The sequence below is a fragment of the Podarcis gaigeae genome, assembly GCF_964106915.1.
Source record: "Podarcis gaigeae genome assembly, chromosome: 8".
Lineage (NCBI taxonomy): Eukaryota > Metazoa > Chordata > Lepidosauria > Squamata > Lacertidae > Podarcis > Podarcis gaigeae.
The window spans coordinates 69,655,421-69,673,919 of record NC_139684.1 but is presented as its reverse complement, the minus strand read 5'-3'; the positions used below and the strand labels follow the sequence as shown (position 1 = coordinate 69,673,919).

Below are 18,499 nucleotides of genomic sequence, written 5' to 3'. Positions count from 1 at the left end.
GGTTCCTGAGATTTGCAGTTACAGCCTGAGTCCCCAGTGGGGGAAAAAAGATTCTCTCCACTGCTTTTCCCTAAGGTAAATAGTTTTGCCTTAGGGGAGGTGAAGGGAGAGGAAACAGGGATAGAGATCATGGACACTCACAGATTTTCCAAGGGTTTGACTGGAACTCTAGCAAAGCCCCAAACATTTTGGGGGGCAGGTGGGACGATGGTTGCTCTCCAGAAGCAGTCCTAGCCTGGGTGCTTGTTCTCCTGGAAGGTGTGTTCTCCCTGGTGAGGGTGGGGGGCATCTAGACAGTGTTTCCCAACTTTGTGCCTTCCAGATGTTTCAGACGGCATTTTCTCCAGATGTTCCAAACTGTATTCCCTCCTCCCGTGACCAGCAACCATGCTGGCTGATGCTCATGCAAGTGGTAATCCGAGAACATCTAGAGGGCACCAGGTTCATGTAGTGCAGGGGTGAGGAACTTCCTGATGTTTCTGGACTACAACTCCTCTCATGCTGGCTGGGGCTGGTGGGAATTGTAGTTCATCAACATCACAAAGGTTACATGTTCCCCATCCCTGGTCCTAGTGGAAGCTAAATTTGATATAGAAGCCTTTTGGTGGTGTCAGCAGGAAAATGGGATGTAGCTGGTCCACCCCCCCCCAAAAAAAACCTTTTCATCTTGCCTTTCCAATCATCACATCATGTAGGATGGCTCGGAGCAATTAAGTTCTGCAATATTGTTATGAAACAATAGTGTTGAGATTGAATGCAAGAGAGATGGGCGCAGCAGATGAAACACGAAAGGAAATGGGGTCAGATTGGTACTAAAGTGTGCAAAAAACCCAAATCATCTGTTCACTTTAGGATTAATCAGAAACAGAAAGGTAGGCTGTGTTCTGCAGTGTGGCTTGCAGATTCAGTGAAGGGAGAGGGCACGTAGCTCCCTCCTCTGCTTAATCCAAGCACTTCCTCAGTGTTGAAGGTGAAGGCAAAAACTGCCCAGATTGATGAGGGCACCAAGCACGACTTGTCTGGCAAGTCATCCCGCACCTCCTCCTAAACTTCCCCTAGGCACCCCTCAAAAGGGCTGGCTCATTGTCAGATCCAGCTGCAGTTCTGAGTCCCTGTACAGCTCCCCTGTCTGCTGTCTGGGTGCACTGTCACAGCCATCATGCTTCCGTGTAGGGTTCTCGGCGTCTCACATTCCTTTCCGAAGAGGCAGTGGAGGTGCAGTGGGAGGGAAGAGGGTGATTCTTTGTGCAACTAACTGCCTCTGGCAGGTCCCCTCATGCATGAATCACAGAGACATGGCAGCCTCTTCTGGCTGAAGGAAAGAGTAGCTGTAGCAATGTTCTTAGGTGGGTTTTGTTTTTTTCAAAGGGGCATTTTGTGCAGCTATGGGAGTGCCTGTTCCAAGCATTGGTGGAGAACAAGCACTCAGTGTGACCTGTCTGGGCTGGGACAGTCACCAACCTCTTTCTCAATCTCTCTCTCACTGCTAGTGTTGCCAAATCTCCAGGTCTGACCTTAAGTTTCCGAGTTTGCCTGGTCCTTAACAGGCGGCAGACAGAGGGTCTGAAGCTCCAGGTGGGCAAAAGTGTCTAAAAACAACAACAACAACAACAACAACAACAACAACAACAACAACAACAACAACAACAACAACAGTGCATGCAGCTTGCAAGCTTCAGCCTGGCAAGAGCTGGCTGCAACCACTTGGGGAGGGGTCTGCCCTCCTCCTCTCCTCTCTCCCAATTAACCTCCATCTCCAGGGACCCCCTAGGTTTCATGTTTGGGCCCTGAAATTTCAGGGTCTGGGATGCTCCTGACCAGGCAACCATACTAACAGCAGGTTCCTTAGTTAAGAAGATGGGACAGGACAGCATTTTGAGCTTGAAAACATGCTGGAGAGGAGTAGTGAGTGGTCGTCGAAGGGGAAAGCAAGCACAAATTCTCTGAGCAGCAATCTGCTGGCAACGGTTTTGCTACCTCTATGCATTGTTGTCCATTTCTCTCTCGCCGCTGCCACTTTTGCATTCCCTTGTTTCTTATGCTGTTGCACTTAGGGGTTAAAGAAAGTAAGTTCTAAACTCATGCCACGATAAATCACTTGGCTTTTAAGGTGCCGCAAGTGTTCGTGTTTGCTGAAAAAGGCTTAACACTAAGATAGCTACCCCTCTGGAAATTGTAAAAGGAGTATTTCACACAACCTATTACCTTATTTTATCATCTTCAATTAGTGAGAAAGTGTTTAAGGTTCCGGGATTGTTGCTGATGTTGTTTTCTTTAAAGGCTTCCCCTTAAAGCTGAATTTTCACAGTGAAAACTGAATTCTGCAATTTTGAGATTCTAATTTTCAGCTCAGTGGCTGCTTCTGTTTGGAACCGTGGAGCACCTGTCTAGTGCATCACCCTCCAATGACATACCTGGGAGTTAGGGCACTGTGACAGTGGGAATGGGGTGCACCAGATTCTTTGGTGGTGATTTCTTTTCCAGTATCAGGGATCACATCTAACACAGCACAACCTCTAATAAAGCCACCCAGCCCTTTCTTTGTAGTGGCAGTGGGGTTGGAAACTTCATTGTTCCCACTAGGGAATAACAAAAGTGGTCCTGGTTAAAGTATGGTGTTTCGGAGCAGCTTTTGAACCCGAGATAGCATATTCTACAAAGTGAAGCAAACGTCACATGCAAATGTTGCTATTGGACTCCCATCCTCCCTGAGTGACCATTGGCCATGCTGGCAGGGGCTGATGGGAGTTGGAGTCCAAAGACTTCGGCAGGACCACAGGTTTTCCCCTGCAATAAGAGAATTGCAACCCGGGGATCTAAACCTGGTTGGCTGGAGCCAGAGGCTGTATGCATGCAGCAAGGTGGCAAATGGCATCAGGAAAAGACTATAGGCCAGTGTTAGGCCATGCAAAAGGTCCTGGGTTCAGTGCCAGGACCAGGTAGCAGGGGTTGCAAAAAAACACACACAAAAAACACCTCTCCCGGCCTGAGATTCTGCAGTCCCAGCCAGTCATTTTTGCACTAAGATGGACCAATACTCAGACCTGATTAAAAACAACTTCCTCTGTATGGTGCAGTTCTCTTCCTGGGTGCCCCAAAAGGGACATGATGCTCCTTTGTTGCTGGCAAGAGCACCCAGATGAGGACATTTGAGGATGTGCAGGGGGAATCAGTGCTTGAAAGAAACCCTTCGATTCCATAGCCGGGATTCTGTATTTTTCCTTCCCTCTGTCTCTTTCCAGGTGAGCCTGCTGCTTCTGAGCTGCAGGATGGAAGGGGTTAACAGCCAGACCCTACCTGCCACTGCATTTTAAAGATGCTGAGATGAAAGCCCATAATTTATTCTCCCCACACACGAAGGAGCAATTAGTTCTAAACACGGCTTAATCAGTCAGCGCGAGATTGATTTCTGTAGACTTGGATTTGGTGGCTGCTGGCAAGGTGCCAGCCTGCGAGCAATCTCCAAATAAATGAAGTGCAGAGAAGTAAGCCATTACATAATATGATATATGGGGCCTGTAACTTGCTTGCCTGCTCATTAGTATGCCTCTGGACAGAGGCATGGCACCAACTCTCTGCAGACTCCTCAGCCGTCCTCTCATCAGGCAATATTGGAAATGTGCTCCCATCCCCACGTCTGATGCAGGTGCTTGTGTGATAGATTCAGCCCTGGCCCCAGCAGATCACCTCCTCAGCTCCAGACTAAAGGAGCAGCCAGCTCACCTCTCCTTAAAAAACCAGCCTCTACTGAGGCTGGAATCTGTCAGCCTGGGAGTTCCACAGAGAGCTAAATCAGGCACCAATTATGCTCATTTCTCCAATTCCAGTTGTCAGCCTATTTTGGCCTCTGGATTATTTCCCTCTGCATATCCTCCAGCTGCACTACATGAGCACATGATTTGGCATGCAGAGAAGCCCAGTTTTTGTTTGGAAGCATGCATGTTTCTAGTCCTTAAGGAGGTAAAGATGAAAGTGTGCGAGGAGGAACAACTGTTGCAATTGCAGAATCCAGGGCGAGGCTGAACGGGAAGTTATTTCAGGAGTCAGGGACCGAGGTTCCAAAATTGTTCATAGTTCCTTGCCTGCCGCTGCAATTGGGGGAAACGGAATAAATTATGCAAACTAAGCAGATGCATGTAAATTATTTTGCATAATTCATAAAGGCTCCAGATTTGGAATGTATGTTTAAAGTACAGGGTATACACAGTGTTTCCCATCTCTAATTTGACGTGAAGCATTCCCATTTTGCAGATTTAGGAAACTGAGGCAAGAGGTGTGCTTCAAACCAAAGACACTTGATAAGTTGGGGGTGTAGCTACTCACATTTGTGCCCCACCTTTTCTAAAACAAGGGCAGGGCAGGAAATAAGGACTATTTCATTTTATCTTCATATTGACCCTTTGAGATTGATTAGTCTGAGAGATAGAGATGGATTATTTCACCATAAGGGTCTGCCTGGACAGATTTGGGGAGCTGTGGTTTACTGAGGTTGGTGTGAGATGTTAGGACTCATGACTCCTACTCCTACTTAAAGTGGCTTCATAGTGCTTTAAATGTATGGCATGAATGTGACCTAAGTTGAACACAATCCAAAATATACAATAATTCAATGATTGTTTTTATTTTTAGTGGAACCGAGGTGTTTGTTTGCTTCTCTTTGAGGTCAAGGAGCAAGATAAGGAATTAGACAAAATCCATGAGGATAAGCTCGATGGTCAAGATTTTCAGAAAAAAACCCTCCTGGTCCTTTCCCCCCCTCTCATCTCATTGCCCAGATGCTCAAAGAAGGCGAGTGAACTGGTGGCAGAGAGCAAGGAGCACCAGCCGTGGGGCTAGGATGTTCCAGGAATTGGCAGTGGGCCTCCTACTGGTCACCAGCCTCAGCAGGTGCCAATATTTGATGCTGGCACCATCCACCGCCCTATGCATTACCTCATATCAGCACGACTGAGGTCTCTCCCATCTCCTTGCTGCTTGCACCAGAGGCTGAATCCAATTGCCACCCATCCCCTTTGGACCACAACACGCACGCAGTCCGCGGCAGCAGCGCATTGCCTCTCGCTATTGTCTGCCAGGCTAATCAGCTGTGCAGAGCCCCACTGAGAATTCCATGGGAAAATTCCTTTGGATGGAAGCAGAGGAATAATCCACAGGTCACAGGCGAGAGTTTCTCAGCGTCCCACGCTTGCCATGGATCAAATTCCCTGCTGGCTCTCTTTGCCCGCCAGGCATTAGAATCAAAGGCATCTCTGGGAGCTGAAAGAGCAGAGAGAGCTACCTCCCGCCCGCCCCCCTCTCCCGCCGCAACTCCATTTGCCGTGTTTAAGCTTGCTTTTTTGGATGGTGTTGAAAAAATAAAAAAAGGGGGGGAATGAATCCAATGGCAAAGAGCCCTTGGCATAGCTGCAGCTCCAGCTGCTGCAAGGGTCTTTGTCTGCCATGGGAATGGGGGACCTGGAGAGGCCTTTCCGTCACAGAGCCGCTGAATGGGGCACTCAAGGATCTCTCGGGGTGCCAACTTGCCCAAGCGTCTGGGCAGGCACGGATGTCGTGTTTGAGTGAAGCAGAAAAGTGGCCGTTTCTCCAGGAGAAGCAGAAGTGAGAAAGAGTAGCCAGGCTGTTTCCAACAATCTCCAGTCTTCAGGGACTGTTAAAGAATGATGCCCAACTCCTACCTGGAGCGGGAAGTTCCTTGTGCTTCGGGCACATCTAGAGTTGCCACCTTTGTTCTGGCAAAATTCAGGACAGGGTGGGGCAGGGCAGTTGGGGGACAATTCCCCCCCCCCATCTGAATTTGTACATCTGTCTGTGCTTGGCTATGCAAAGCTTAAATACATGACCTTTCACACACCCTTTCAAACACATGCATTTGGAGAGGATCCCTAACTTGGCAGAGAGAGAGAAAGAGAGAGAGACAGAGAGAGAGGACCTGAAATACAGGCCAAAACTGTATCAATACAGGATGTAGCAATTTACATTGAAATACGGGACAATCCTGTATTTTACAGAACAGGTGGCAAGCCTAGCAGCCATACCATACATTTAAAGCACTATGGTACTACTTTGAACAGTCGTGGCTTCCTCACCCCCCCCCCCCAAGAATTCTAGGAACTGTAGTTTGTTAAAGATGTTGAGAGTTGCTGGGAGACCCCTGGTTTCTTCACAGAACTACAGTTCCCACAATTCCCTGGAAAGAGGGATTGGTTGTTAAACCAACCTTGAATAGCGTAGCTCTGGGCAGGGAACGGTGTGTGTGTGTGTGTGTGTGTGTGTGTGTCTTGGTACCCTTAACAAACTACAGCTCCCAGGATTCTTTGGGTGGGGAAGCTCTGTCTTTTTAAAGTGCTATCACAGGGCTTTAAATGCATGGCATGAATCTTGCCTTAGGCTTGTTCACACATGGCACTGCACAAGCGGTGCTTACTCATGTGCAAGTGAAAGGGTGCACACTTGCTAGTTTGCACAGCTCAAATGTTGCGCTCACTGGCTTGTAGCCAGTGCTACTCCTACTCCAAGAAGACCCACTGAAGTTAATAAATGTGGCTAACATAGGTTCATTCATTTAAGCTGGTCTACTGTGAGTAGAACTTAATTGGATACAATCCAGTGACCATGCTTTTTACATAAATAACTTGTGTGTGCAGCTCAACTAATTGTGTACACAGGCACACTTGTTGAATGTAATGTATGAACACCCCAAGTGTCAGCAGGAGTGGGGGTGGACTACAGACACATAATTTGGTATTTAGAAGCAGTTGCATTAGGAATAGTTTGTGGCGCCATAATCAGCTAAGGGCAGAAGAAGACCCAAAGGTCCATCTAGCCCATCATTCTGTTTTCTACAGCAACCAGTTGGATGTTTCTGGGAGGCAACAGCCCTCTTCAATTTGTTGTACCAAAGAAGAGCTGTCCTGCCTCTATCAAGGTACCATAGACCCCTTGATAGATGTAACGTTCCCCCCCCCCCAGCATGTTTTCACACACCCCTTTTCAAGCTGGTTACATCAATAGTCTCTCTCTCTCTCTCTCTCTCTCTCTCTCTCTCTCTCTCTCTCTCTCTCTCTGCAATGAATGCAATGAATTCTATAAAATATGATGTGTGGGAAGAAATTATTTTGCCCATCCTGAATCTACAGTAGAAAAGAGTGCTTTAGACGGTGTATAGAATTAGGACTTTTCTCTTGGGGTCTGAGAGAGAACATTTTCCCTACTCACCTACTGCAGGAACACAGAATGGGTCTGCTGAAGTCTTGTGTGGTTACTTCCCTATGATTTAATGCTGAACTTTAATGCACCTGGGTCTGGGGTCATGAAAATACCTGACCCCCATTTTAAGAAATCAAGAATTTTAAAGGAGACTCCCCTTTATAATCCCCTGATTTCACAATTGCACTGTCTGAGTCTTGAAATCGGTGTGGTGACAAGAATGCTGCCAAATCAGAAGTTTATGCTTATTGTATGGTTGGCAACCGCTTCAGGGCTTTTTATTACTATTATTATTTAAAGGACATTTAAAAAAAGTATATGATTTCTGCCAAAGAAGCCTGAGAACTATAGTTTATTAAGGGTACTGGGAACTGAGCTCTGTGTGTGGGGAACTACAGTTCCCAGGTTTTTGGGGGAAAGCCATGTGCTTTCAGTTTGCTTTCAATGTATGCTGTGGATGTGACCGAAGAATACATTGAGGGACTACTGTATTTCTATTGGGACTACAGTGCACAGAGAAGGGAGTGTTAACTCCCTAGCAGTTAGCCATTCTTTTTTTGCAGGGGCAGCAGGAGGAAAAGCTTCAATTGTCACCAGTGGGGGCTTCCCTTCTCTACCCTAAGGCTGGTTGCTACACTAGCGGCAGCCCTTCACTGAAATCGGGGCGGAGAATGAAAGGGTTAAACCTCTCCTCCCTATGTGCTGTGGTCCTGATTATAATCACCCCACACAGACATGACTAGTATTAAATTTTAAAATCTGCTAATGTGGTTGCTAATCACACAAGAGACACAACATCTAGTCTGAGCCTCAAACCTTGTGCGCTGGTGGTTTTTTTAAATTGGGGGAGGGGTGGAGAGCAGCAAGTTGTAAACCCTGAAGGCAGGTGGAGGGGACCATTTTTAACCTGAGAGCCACAATCCTTCTCGACAACTTTCCGAAGGCCACGTGCCAGAGGCAAAAGTGGGCAAGGCATTGAACATAATCTTTCACCTGTGCATAGAAGGCTACAAGGACGCAGGTGGCGCTATGGTCTAAACCACTGAGCCTCTTGGGCTTGCCGATCAGAAGGTCGGCGGTTCGAATCTCCACGACAGAGCGAGCTCCTGTTGCTCTGTCCCAGCCTGAACCGCTTGGCCTGAAAGTGAGATGAGCACCACAACCCCATAGTCGCCTTTGACTGGACTTAACTGTCCAGGGGTCCTATACCTTTTTTCTTTTACCTTTAATCACATTCACACGCACACCCAGACAAGGTTCATGAACATTTTCCAGCCAGGCAAAAATGTTGGGGTGCAAACCAGGACCAGTGAAGAATATGGCCTGGAGAGAGGGGGGAATTACTGGGGAGAGTTCCATGGGTCAGACAGAGAGGTCCAGAGAGTCCCTTGGCTTAAGGTCTTAAGACTACAAAGATGCTGCTTGTGAGCATCCTGTAGGCATCTGGTTGGCCACTGTGAAAACCCGATGCTGGACTAGATGGGCCACTGGCCTGATCCAGCAGGCTGTTCTGATGTTCTTCTGATAACCTTGAAGGTGTAGAGGCATTGGCTGCTGACACTGGTGGCCTTGTGTGATGGTACAGTGGGCTTGGGCTGCTTCTCTGGCTGGTATTGATGGGGGGTCTTCTTCTTTTGTCTCCCACTCTGTCTGCAGAACTCGATCCGGCACAACCTGTCTCTGCACACCCGCTTCATCCGCGTGCAGAATGAGGGCACGGGCAAGAGCTCCTGGTGGATGCTGAACCCCGAAGGGGGCAAAACCGGCAAGACGCCCCGCAGGCGAGCTGTCTCCATGGACAACAACAGCAAGTTCCTGCGGATCAAGGGCAAAGCCAGCAAGAAAAAGCAGCTGCAGGCAGCCCAGGAGCGCGGAGAGGAGAGCCCGGTCAGCCAGCAGGCCAAGTGGTCGGAGAGCCCCAACTCCCACGCGAGCGAGGAGTACGACGCTTGGGCCGACTTCAGGACGCGGGCCAACTCCTCGGCCAGCACCTTGAGCGGGCGCCTCTCCCCCATCATGGCCAACCACGAGCCGGACGAGCTGGAAGAGGATGACGGGACTCCGTCCTCCCCGCTGATGTACCCCAGCCCGTCCAGCACCATGTCCCCCTCCTTGAACGCCCGCTGCTCCGTGGAGATGCCCCGGCTGACCGATCTCACCGGCACCATCAACCTGAACGAGAGCCTTGGTGAGAGCCTCCTGGAAGACCTGCAGGACAACTACAGCATGAGCCCTGCCCAGCCGCTGCCCGCCGGGGGCCTCCGGCAGAGGAACTCCAGCTTCAGCTTCAACTCTAAGTGCTCTGCTGTGGGCGCTGGGGGAGGCGGAGGTGGTGGTGGAGGAGGAGGAGGAGGAGGAGGAGGGAGCACCTACTGTGGGACCATCTACAGCCAGCCGGCCATGAGCCTTATGCGCCGCCTGCCCATGCAGACCATCCAGGAGAACAAGCAGGCCACCTTTGCTCCCATGAACTCCTACCGCAATGCCTCCTTGCAGGACCTGCTCTCCTCCATCTCCTACGCCCACAAAGAGGGCGAGGCGCACATGCCGCAAGCCAGCAGCATGGGGCCACCCCGCGGCCACAGACAAAACCCCCTTGTGTGTGGCGGCGGGGGTGGCGGCGGCAGTGGCGGAGAGATAGGTCTTGTCCCCTACCCTCCCCACTCGTCGTCCCTCATGAAGAGTAACGCGTTGTACCACCCGTCACCAGCCAGCCACCACCACCACCACCCGATCAGCAACAGTGCCTTACCCTCTCCTATCAGCCTTATGAGCCTGCCCAATGACTCTTGCAGCATGGTGGCCATGCCCCATCACGGGCACATCCATTCCTACATTAACAACCAAGGGGCGCACATGAGTCTGCTAGACTCCTTGCAGGGACCCTACCCAGAAGCCATGCACACCCCTGTTTTGGGCCAGGACAGATTCCCAGCAGACTTGGACTTGGACATGTTCAACGGTAGCTTGGAGTGCGACGTGGAGTCCATCATCCTCAACGACTTTATGGACAGCGACGAGATGGACTTCAACTTTGACTCAGCTCTTCCGCCACAAAACGGCCTCAACATGGCCACTTTGCCCAGCGCCCCGCAGCCCACCAATCAGAGCTGGGTGCCAGGGTGAGACCTGCTTCAGACAACTCTGACCCACCAGTCAGCAGGATGAGAGGATGGGGTGTGTGTGGAAACAAACTTTCTCCCCCGCCCTACTCCGCCTTTCTTATTTTCTTTGCCTTCATTTGTTCAGCCAGGCTAGAGCCATCTGTTTAAACTTGACGACAACACTAAACACACACATACACACACACACACACACACAAATACACAATGTAGGGTAAAATGTTTTGAAAGGTACCGGCGACTACTCGCTTGTGCCAGGTGTATCGTGCAGTAAGTCAGACCTGTCTTTGATGTGTGCAATAGGCACAAGTTAGCCATGGCATTGCAGAGCTGCTGCCCACCCACCCCCTTCCCTCCCTCCTTCCCTCCTCCTTCCTTCCTGGGCACCTGCACTATTGCACAGAAAGAGGGAACTAGTGATTTGTGGCTAGAAGAGTCATCTGGGTCTCCACGGTGGCCTAGGTAGCCTCAGTGAATTGACAGCTCTGGCTTTTCATCCACCCCTTTCCTAATTGTTTTCAGTACCGCTCAAATCTAATTGGACACCCTAGCTCCATTACCTGGCCTTTGCCCATCTGTGACACTCCTTTGGCAAAGGCCAGTAGCTTAGGATCCCCTTACTTTTATTATGGTGGGGGACGGGGCTCTGCGCGGTCTTGATAGATAGCAGCACCAAGAGCTGCAGGGGAGAAGCTTGCAGCACTAAAGGCAGTTGTAACATCAGTTTGCTCTGCTACCGTCCCTGCCCAGCTGTTCCCACCTCCAATCACACTCATGGCATGGCTGGTGCAGAAGGGAGGGGCTCCCCCCAACCGTTGTAGATCCAGCAACTGATATTGTGGTTTCCATAGCCCACTGTGCAAAGGGTTGCTGATCTGAGCAACGCCAGCTTTTTCACACTTACCCCAACCCTGTGTTTGCAACAAGAAACAACAGGCAGTTGGGGCATGAAATGTGTGTGTGTACAGCACAAGCAGAGGCATGTGTGCCAGCATGGGCCTGCTTCAGTGCGCAAGCAACGCACAACTTTTTGCACACATGAGTGGCACTTACTGCTACGTTAAGAGCCAGCCACAGGTTTGGCATGGCGACTGCTGTTGCTGCTGGCCTGGGAAATGGCCAGGGTAAGCAGGGAGGCAGGGGTGGGGGACAGTGGCAACTATTTATTCTGGTGGTATGCACCCTCTGGCCTGCGAAGGCTCACCATCGCCAATGCAACCCTTGCTAGGTTTGCATGGGAACTTGTAGCCTGTAAAGCGAGGAGGGCAGCTATAGCAAGTAAAGATTCAGGAAGTGGGGAGGAAGGTGCAATAAACCGAGATACACACAGACACAGGGGTGGAGAAGGAGGGCTATTGGCAAAAATCTGGAATTTGACCAGCCCAAGATCATCTAGGCTAGGAGAGGTGATGTGGCTTCCCATGAAAGCTGTAGTCGAAGGCTGAAAATGGAGGAGCCCAAGACACCTCAAAGTAACTAGTTTTCTACTTAGACAGCTCATAGCAGGTTAGTGGTGGACAGATGTTAATGATGATTAGGGAAAACAGGTGCTGGGTGAAGCTAGAGTTTCTCCCCAGTGCGGAGCTCTTAAAAGTACTGGAGTGCCATACAAAGTTCTGCTGGACAGCCATAGGTTCTGTCTATATCAGCATACTTTTTTTGCACAAAGTCAGGACCTATCAATTGGGCCATCTGAAACGTTCACCCTGTAACAATAAGGATAGGTGTCAGTAGCCTGCAGAGTTTGGAAATGTGATCAGTTTCTGATAGCACCTCTAGTTGTAGCTAGGCAGGGCTTGGATGTTAAATTATTTGAGGGCTTCCTGTTCTCTGTGATATGAAACATATCAAATTGCCTTATACGGAGTGTTGGGTCCATCGAACTCCATGTTCTCTACACTGGCTGGCAGAGGCTCTTGTGGGTTTCATTGAGAGGTCTTCCTATCTGAAGATGCCTGGGGTAGAACCTAGGACCTTCTGCACAAAAAACATGGGCTTGGATACAGAGCTCTAGTGAGATTTCTGCCTCTTTCTCTCATGGGACCGCTTGATGAGATGTGTGTGTTTTGGGAGCAGGGAAGTATGGAGCACGTACTTCCTCACTTCCTCTCCCACAACCCTGACACCCTGTCTTTATGACGTCACTTCCAAAGCTGCTCCTTGACACCCCCTTGCTTGTTTATTAAAAGGAGGCTGGGCCTGTCCAGGGATGCCAAAACTCCATGAACAAGAGATTCATTGTCAGCTTGTCTGAACATGGCAAATTAAGAAATTTGCTTGTTTTGAACCACTTGTTCCTCTTCTTTGAATCATGGCAATGAAGACAATGAGCAGTGCTTCCCCCCACCCCCCAAAATATAGGTGATAGAACTCAACATGAAGTTCTTACAGTAAGTCACCGGCCCATGAGCTAAGCCCCCTAGAAACATCTCCTTTGCATCAGCCAGAGCTGGGCTCCAAAATCCACATTAAGCCTGGCTAATAATGGGAAAGGGCTTGAGGAGAGGGAGGAAAGTGACAGACAAGGGAAGGTCCTATACTCCTCGCTAGGACATCCCGTGCAGGAGTACAGGGGAGCTGCTTTGTCCTACTAGATCAGATGCTTTGTCCATCAAACCTTGTTCGTCTAGTCTGACTGTCAGTGTCTCACTCAGATAGCAGTCTTCCCAGTGACCTGCTGTGTTATAACTAGGGATCCTGGAGATTGGACCCAGGAACTGCAAAACATATGCTCTGCCACTGAGCTGTCAGCCACACTGGAATCATAAAGCACAGGAAGCAGCCCTTCCTCATTGCCTGCTCCTTGATCTTTTGAATTGGGAGATTCCAGGGGATCTTCTGCAGGCAAAAAGCTGTGTGTGGCTGCTAAGGGACGATTCCCTCCTCTTGTGCTCACCGAATCAGCTCCCTGCCCATCTTCCAATGTGATTGGGGCACACCTGGATTAAAACGCACAGTGATCATGTAGTCTTTTCAGCCATTGTCCCATTAAGCAGATCCTTAGGTGTGCTTAGATGCCTCCCTTAAAAACCAGAGGGACCTTAAGACTGTTTCAGTGGTGCCTGGGTCTTGCCCACCACATCCATTCAATCAATAATTACAAATCTACTTTTATGTTTGAGATTGCGAATCACGGCTTCATCCCGTGGAACCTAAACATAACTTGAGAAATGAAAACCATCAGCACTGTGATTAAAAAGGGGGAAAGTTTTATGATTTGGTCACTCTGAAGGAGCAGGGGAGTGTCATGTGCAGAAAAGAGCCTTCTGGGTACATAGCTCAGGTGGAGTCTTTAAAAGTGCATCTATCTGTTCTGGCTGCATATGAAGGGCTGGGTTTTGTTTTTAAGCAACAAGGAAGCCTTGCCACTGCTTCAGGCAGCAGCTCAGTCTCCCTGGCCATGCTCCTGGAACATGTGCCTCAGTGTGATGCTATGTGAGGAGGTGGCTTCATTCTCAGGGGGATCCCCTGGCTATCCCTCCCCCTTTTGTGGGGCCATGCATGATAGTCCCTAGGGACATTCCTTTCCAGGGGCTTAAGTGGAGCTGACAAGCCACTGTTTCTTAGGGGAGATTCAGCCCGCATTTAAAGATGAATCCGCCCAATTCGTACTTTCCAGAACAATACACAAACTTAAAAACAGCCATCTTTCAAAATCTGCACATGCCTGAATTTTGAAAGGCAGTTCTCCAGCCAAATAATGCGTGCAAAAAAAATGCACATATAAGAGTAGAGTGTGCATTGAAGTGCATATGTTAAAGTAACACTCAAAAGGCACATGTATATTAGGCAAAAATGCATACAAACGTGGGTATATTAGGAAAAATTTGCACTAAAATGTTGATGTATTTTCAGGAGGACTTTTTTAAAAAAAGTGAAACGATATGAATACCTGGAGAATTTAAGATTGGGTAAATTAGTAACTGGGAGAAACCAAAACTGTCAGATTCTTCCATCCTGACTGCTTCTTTTCCGTTGTGCAAAAGAAAAAAAAAGCCCTCAGCTTCCTTGTATTTAAGCCGGAGATGAGATGATCTTTAAAAGAAATTTGTCCACCTCCAAAAATAATTGAATACCTCCCTCCCTGCTACTTCCACAGATGGTGGGAATAATATTCAGCTTCTGGCGGTGGGGGGGGGGGCACATTTAGCTCAGCTCTGCTTTTGAGCTGGCTGCTTACACACTCTGATGTGCAGGAGGAAGCAGATCTGTATCTGGGACCACCAGATGCAACTGCACAGCCCGTTGCCCGTGACTTGAACTAGAGGGGAGGGAGCAGGATGCTACGTAGACCATCATATTACCATGCAGAAAGAAACATGTTTCTAACCGACATTTTCTCAGAGGTTGAGTTCCCTCTAATGAAAATGACATAATTTCACAGAGCGTGTGGAAAGAGATCTTTTATTTCATAGTGCTCCCATGCCACAGTGCTCCTCCCTCAGTTGTTTTGCATGGGGCGTGACATTCCCACCCAGATTTCCCCCGTGGCCCTCCGTATTCATAGGCAGGAATGGACATAACTTAAGTGTCTGTTTAGTATGGAACGGAAGGGTGCTCTCTGCCAAGGTAAACATTATGAATAGAGAAGTGAGATTGGCCTCCAGGCAGATTATCTTAAGGATAGCCTCGGCTCTTGCTTTCGGTTCATGTCACAGCACAGTTTCTGGACAACGAGAAAAAGAAAAAAGTGCATCCACTTTCCTCTCCCCCTTCCTCGGCTTGCCACCACACCACAGCTATTTATTTTACCCCGCCATTATTCTGCTTCTCCCCTACCCTACCCCCCTGTGATTTGCACCTGGACCAGGTCCCAAAAGCCTATCAGGATTTGGGCAACATATCTTGCTACAGCTCATAAGAAGGGGAGGGTTTCCCTCCCAATTTTGCCCATGAGACTGGCAGGATATGTGTTGGAGTAGCCTGCATTCCTCTTTGCTCTGGGTTTCTATCAGCTCCAGGCTAAAAATAATAATAATTAAATAACTTCAGATGGGCTCACAGGCTATAAATGTTTACATTGCTGGATCATGTACTGAATTTAATATATTTTGACTCTGTAGGATTCTTTTTGTTTGTAACCATTATTGCAATGATGCTCTTTTTTTTTTTTTTACTACTATAATTATTTTGGTCCAGCTCCTGAGATCATTTTAATAATTTCAGCCTCAGTTTCCCAAATGGATTGGATGAAAACACTAATCATAATCGGAGCGGCGAGTCTGGTGCCAGCAGTCTGGCGTACACAGAAGCGGCAGGCTGTCAAGTATTTGTTGCTTGTGGAGCAAGGGTGTGTGTGTGTGTGTGTGTGTGTGAGTCTGTTCCCTGAGGATTAGGAACCCAACTGCCTCCATTTAATCTTCTGTGAATGCGCATGCGCACACACCCACACCCTTGATCTCGAAGTGATGGAGAGAAAGGAAGGAGAACCTGGAAGGAAGATAGAAGTGGGAAATGCCTGCTCTCACTCTGTACACCCCAAAACCTGTACAGTGCAAATCAAATCATGTCCCCCAATGTTAATGCAAGGAGACTGAGAGACGAAAAAGGCCCCCCTCCCAGTGCACCCCAAGCTGTGACCCCAATTTTGTGGAGGGCAGGAGGAGAGGCTAGCCCCCCTCATATGCTACCTGGCCACACAGCAGGCTCAACCAGAGAGACCCCTCCCCCAGCAGCAGGAAGCGCCCCTCTTTGCTCAGCGATCTTTGTGGTGTGTTAACCGTGAGGTCATCGTGTGTGCAATGGAGTCATATTTGCTAAGCGTCGTGTTTTACCGTCTTTTTTGTGGAAGTGCAGTGCAGTGCTGAGGGGCTGGGGAGTCGAGCAAGGGCTGGGCAGGGGCGGGCCGAGGAGCCGATGGCAGCTGCTTAGGAGGGCAGTGGCCTTGGAGGGATGGCGGTGATGAGCAGGGAGACGAAGGAGAGCAACTGAGGTGGCAGAAAACAAAACTGAAATCATGGGAGTGTGTGGGATAGTTCACTGGTTGCCTTGGAAATTGAGATTTATTTATTTACTTACTGCCACCCACCCACCCACCTGGGCTTCTATGGGGATACTCAGCCTGTAGCCCTGACTTGAGGGTCAGTGGCCAAGCTAGCCAACAGAAGCAGCTTTGACCACCCCGATGGTCCATCAGTTGATCTGGCCTCTGCAGGCTTTCCTTGTCCCCTTCCCATAAGTCACTGAAACCCGTGAATGCGGCTGACAATCCTGAGACCACCCACGTCTCGCCTGCCTGCCTTGGAATAGCTTCATGAAGCAAGTGCCAAGCAGAGAAGACGTCTTGTGTGCCACATGGTCGAGAATGCATGTGGCATGGCCCATGTCCTTGTAGCTTCAGGCACTGTGGCACCCATCAGCCATAACAGGGAAGCATGGCGTGCCCTCACTTTTCCATTAACACTTGGTGCTCCAGTGACTTAGGATTTCTGGTCATCCCCAGAGTGAACACACTGGTGCTGATGCACGTGACTAAGTTAGGTCTGTTGACTTTGGTAGCTCTACTCTGAGCAGGGCTTGGTTGGACACAATCCTCAGCTAAAACGTCAAACAATTCTGCTGGAAACAATTCCTTAAACCGAGCCTACATTTAGGGGTGCTCCTCCCTCTGTTTTCCTTTAATTCGCCTTCTTTTTGGGTGGGAGGAAGGACAAATTGTGCTCAAAACTGAAAGATGATTATGCTTTCCACTGTTGTACTCGTGTCACCAATCTGAGGCTGATTCAGAAGGGCCAAAATGCCACTGGCCCGCATGGGTGTGATCCCATCTCCCCAGGGAAGACAAGCTTCTGCGCTGATATGAGTAAGGAGCATTCCGTGATGACTCTTAGTCCCTTTCCAACTTCCTGAAAACTCTTTGCCCAACTCCTTGTGTAATACAGCCAGTGCTTAGCCAAGGTTCAACTGAGGAACTTATGAAGTAATTTTTTTTAAAAAGAAAAGGGTGCTACAGGGCATGTGCAAAATCCTTCTCCCTCACATAACCCAGTATCATGGAATAGGAGCAGAACTTCCAAGCCAAGCAAGGCCAGCTGGATCCTCAGAAAATCCTCTCTTTTTTTAGACTGAAAGCAGAGCTGCTTTGTGTGAATGAACAGGAGTGGACCTTGCTATACGGTCGTGTAGTCACGGTGTTTTGTGGATCCTGAGATCAGGTTGTGTGACTCCAACATTTCCAAGTACAAAGCTGCCCTTGGCTCAACCCACCATATCAGGGTCTGTGGGGTGCTTGTATTTTAAAAATAAACAATTACACTGTAAGGAGCAATTGGCTGCAGGCAGGGGGTTCCTTCCAGCAGCACCCCAGTTTCAGCAATGCTGAGTCATGACAGTATATTAAGCAGGCAGGTGAGCCATGCAGACCTCTGAACCAAGCGCAGTTGTAGCGCATCAGCAATGCTCTGTGCTTTGCAACTGTGCCCTCATTTCCAGACCTGCACAGGAGAGCTGATTCACGTGATCTGGCAGAAGTTCGCGCAGGGTGAGGCTGCACACCGGGTCTGTGGTGTTCAGGTCTCATCGAAACACTAGCTCCACAGAAAGGGCCGGTGCGGGGGGTGGCACTATGCCAGGAAGTTCTGCATAAAGGTTGGGCCAAACCAAACATCTCAATGAAAAAGGAAAAAATAAAAATTGTGTCTTTCCCCCCCTCCTCGTATTTATAACTGTACAGATTCAAGGGGGGCTTAGGGTTTTCAACAGGCTGTTTATCTCTCACCACACATATATTGTACGCAATGTAACCTTCTTGATTGTGCTATTCTAGTTTTTGTGTATGTGGCAATGTAAAGAACTGTGTATAGTGCATTGTACAGCATATTTTCATGAATAAAATTGTTTTAAATATGAGTAAAAGGGGCGTGTGTTGTGTTAATGTGGGTTGCAGGAGCCATAAAACCCCAGACAAGATGGAAATGTGGGCATTTCTAAAAATAGAAAAATACAGCGGAGGTTTAGGGTTGGATCTAGATTGGGGGTGTGGAGCAGGGCTGGGAAGTTGTGACCTGGGGATGGGCATGATTTAGGAAAAATCATAAGGGCCAGATAAAGAGGCTTGCAGACCCTCCAAATGTTCCTATTTTCCAGGGATGTCCTTGATTTAGAGAAGCCATCCCAGTTTCCGAATGTCCCACTTTTCCTTAGGATGTCCCTATTTTCATTGGAGAAATGTT

The 18,499-nt window shown here is 48.8% G+C and overlaps 1 protein-coding gene across 1 annotated transcript in view; it reads left to right on the top strand.

Annotated features, from left to right (window-relative positions):
* The window catches only part of FOXO6 (forkhead box O6), a 123,223-nt gene extending 105,041 nt beyond the window's left edge, over positions 1–18,182 (top strand). Inside the window, exon 2 of the mRNA XM_083750787.1 lies at positions 8,863–18,182. Within this exon, the coding sequence (XP_083606913.1) occupies positions 8,863–10,332 (1,470 nt within the window). The 3' untranslated portion in view covers positions 10,333–18,182. The remainder of the gene's footprint in view (positions 1–8,862) is intronic.
* Positions 18,183–18,499: the final 317 nt, after the last annotated feature.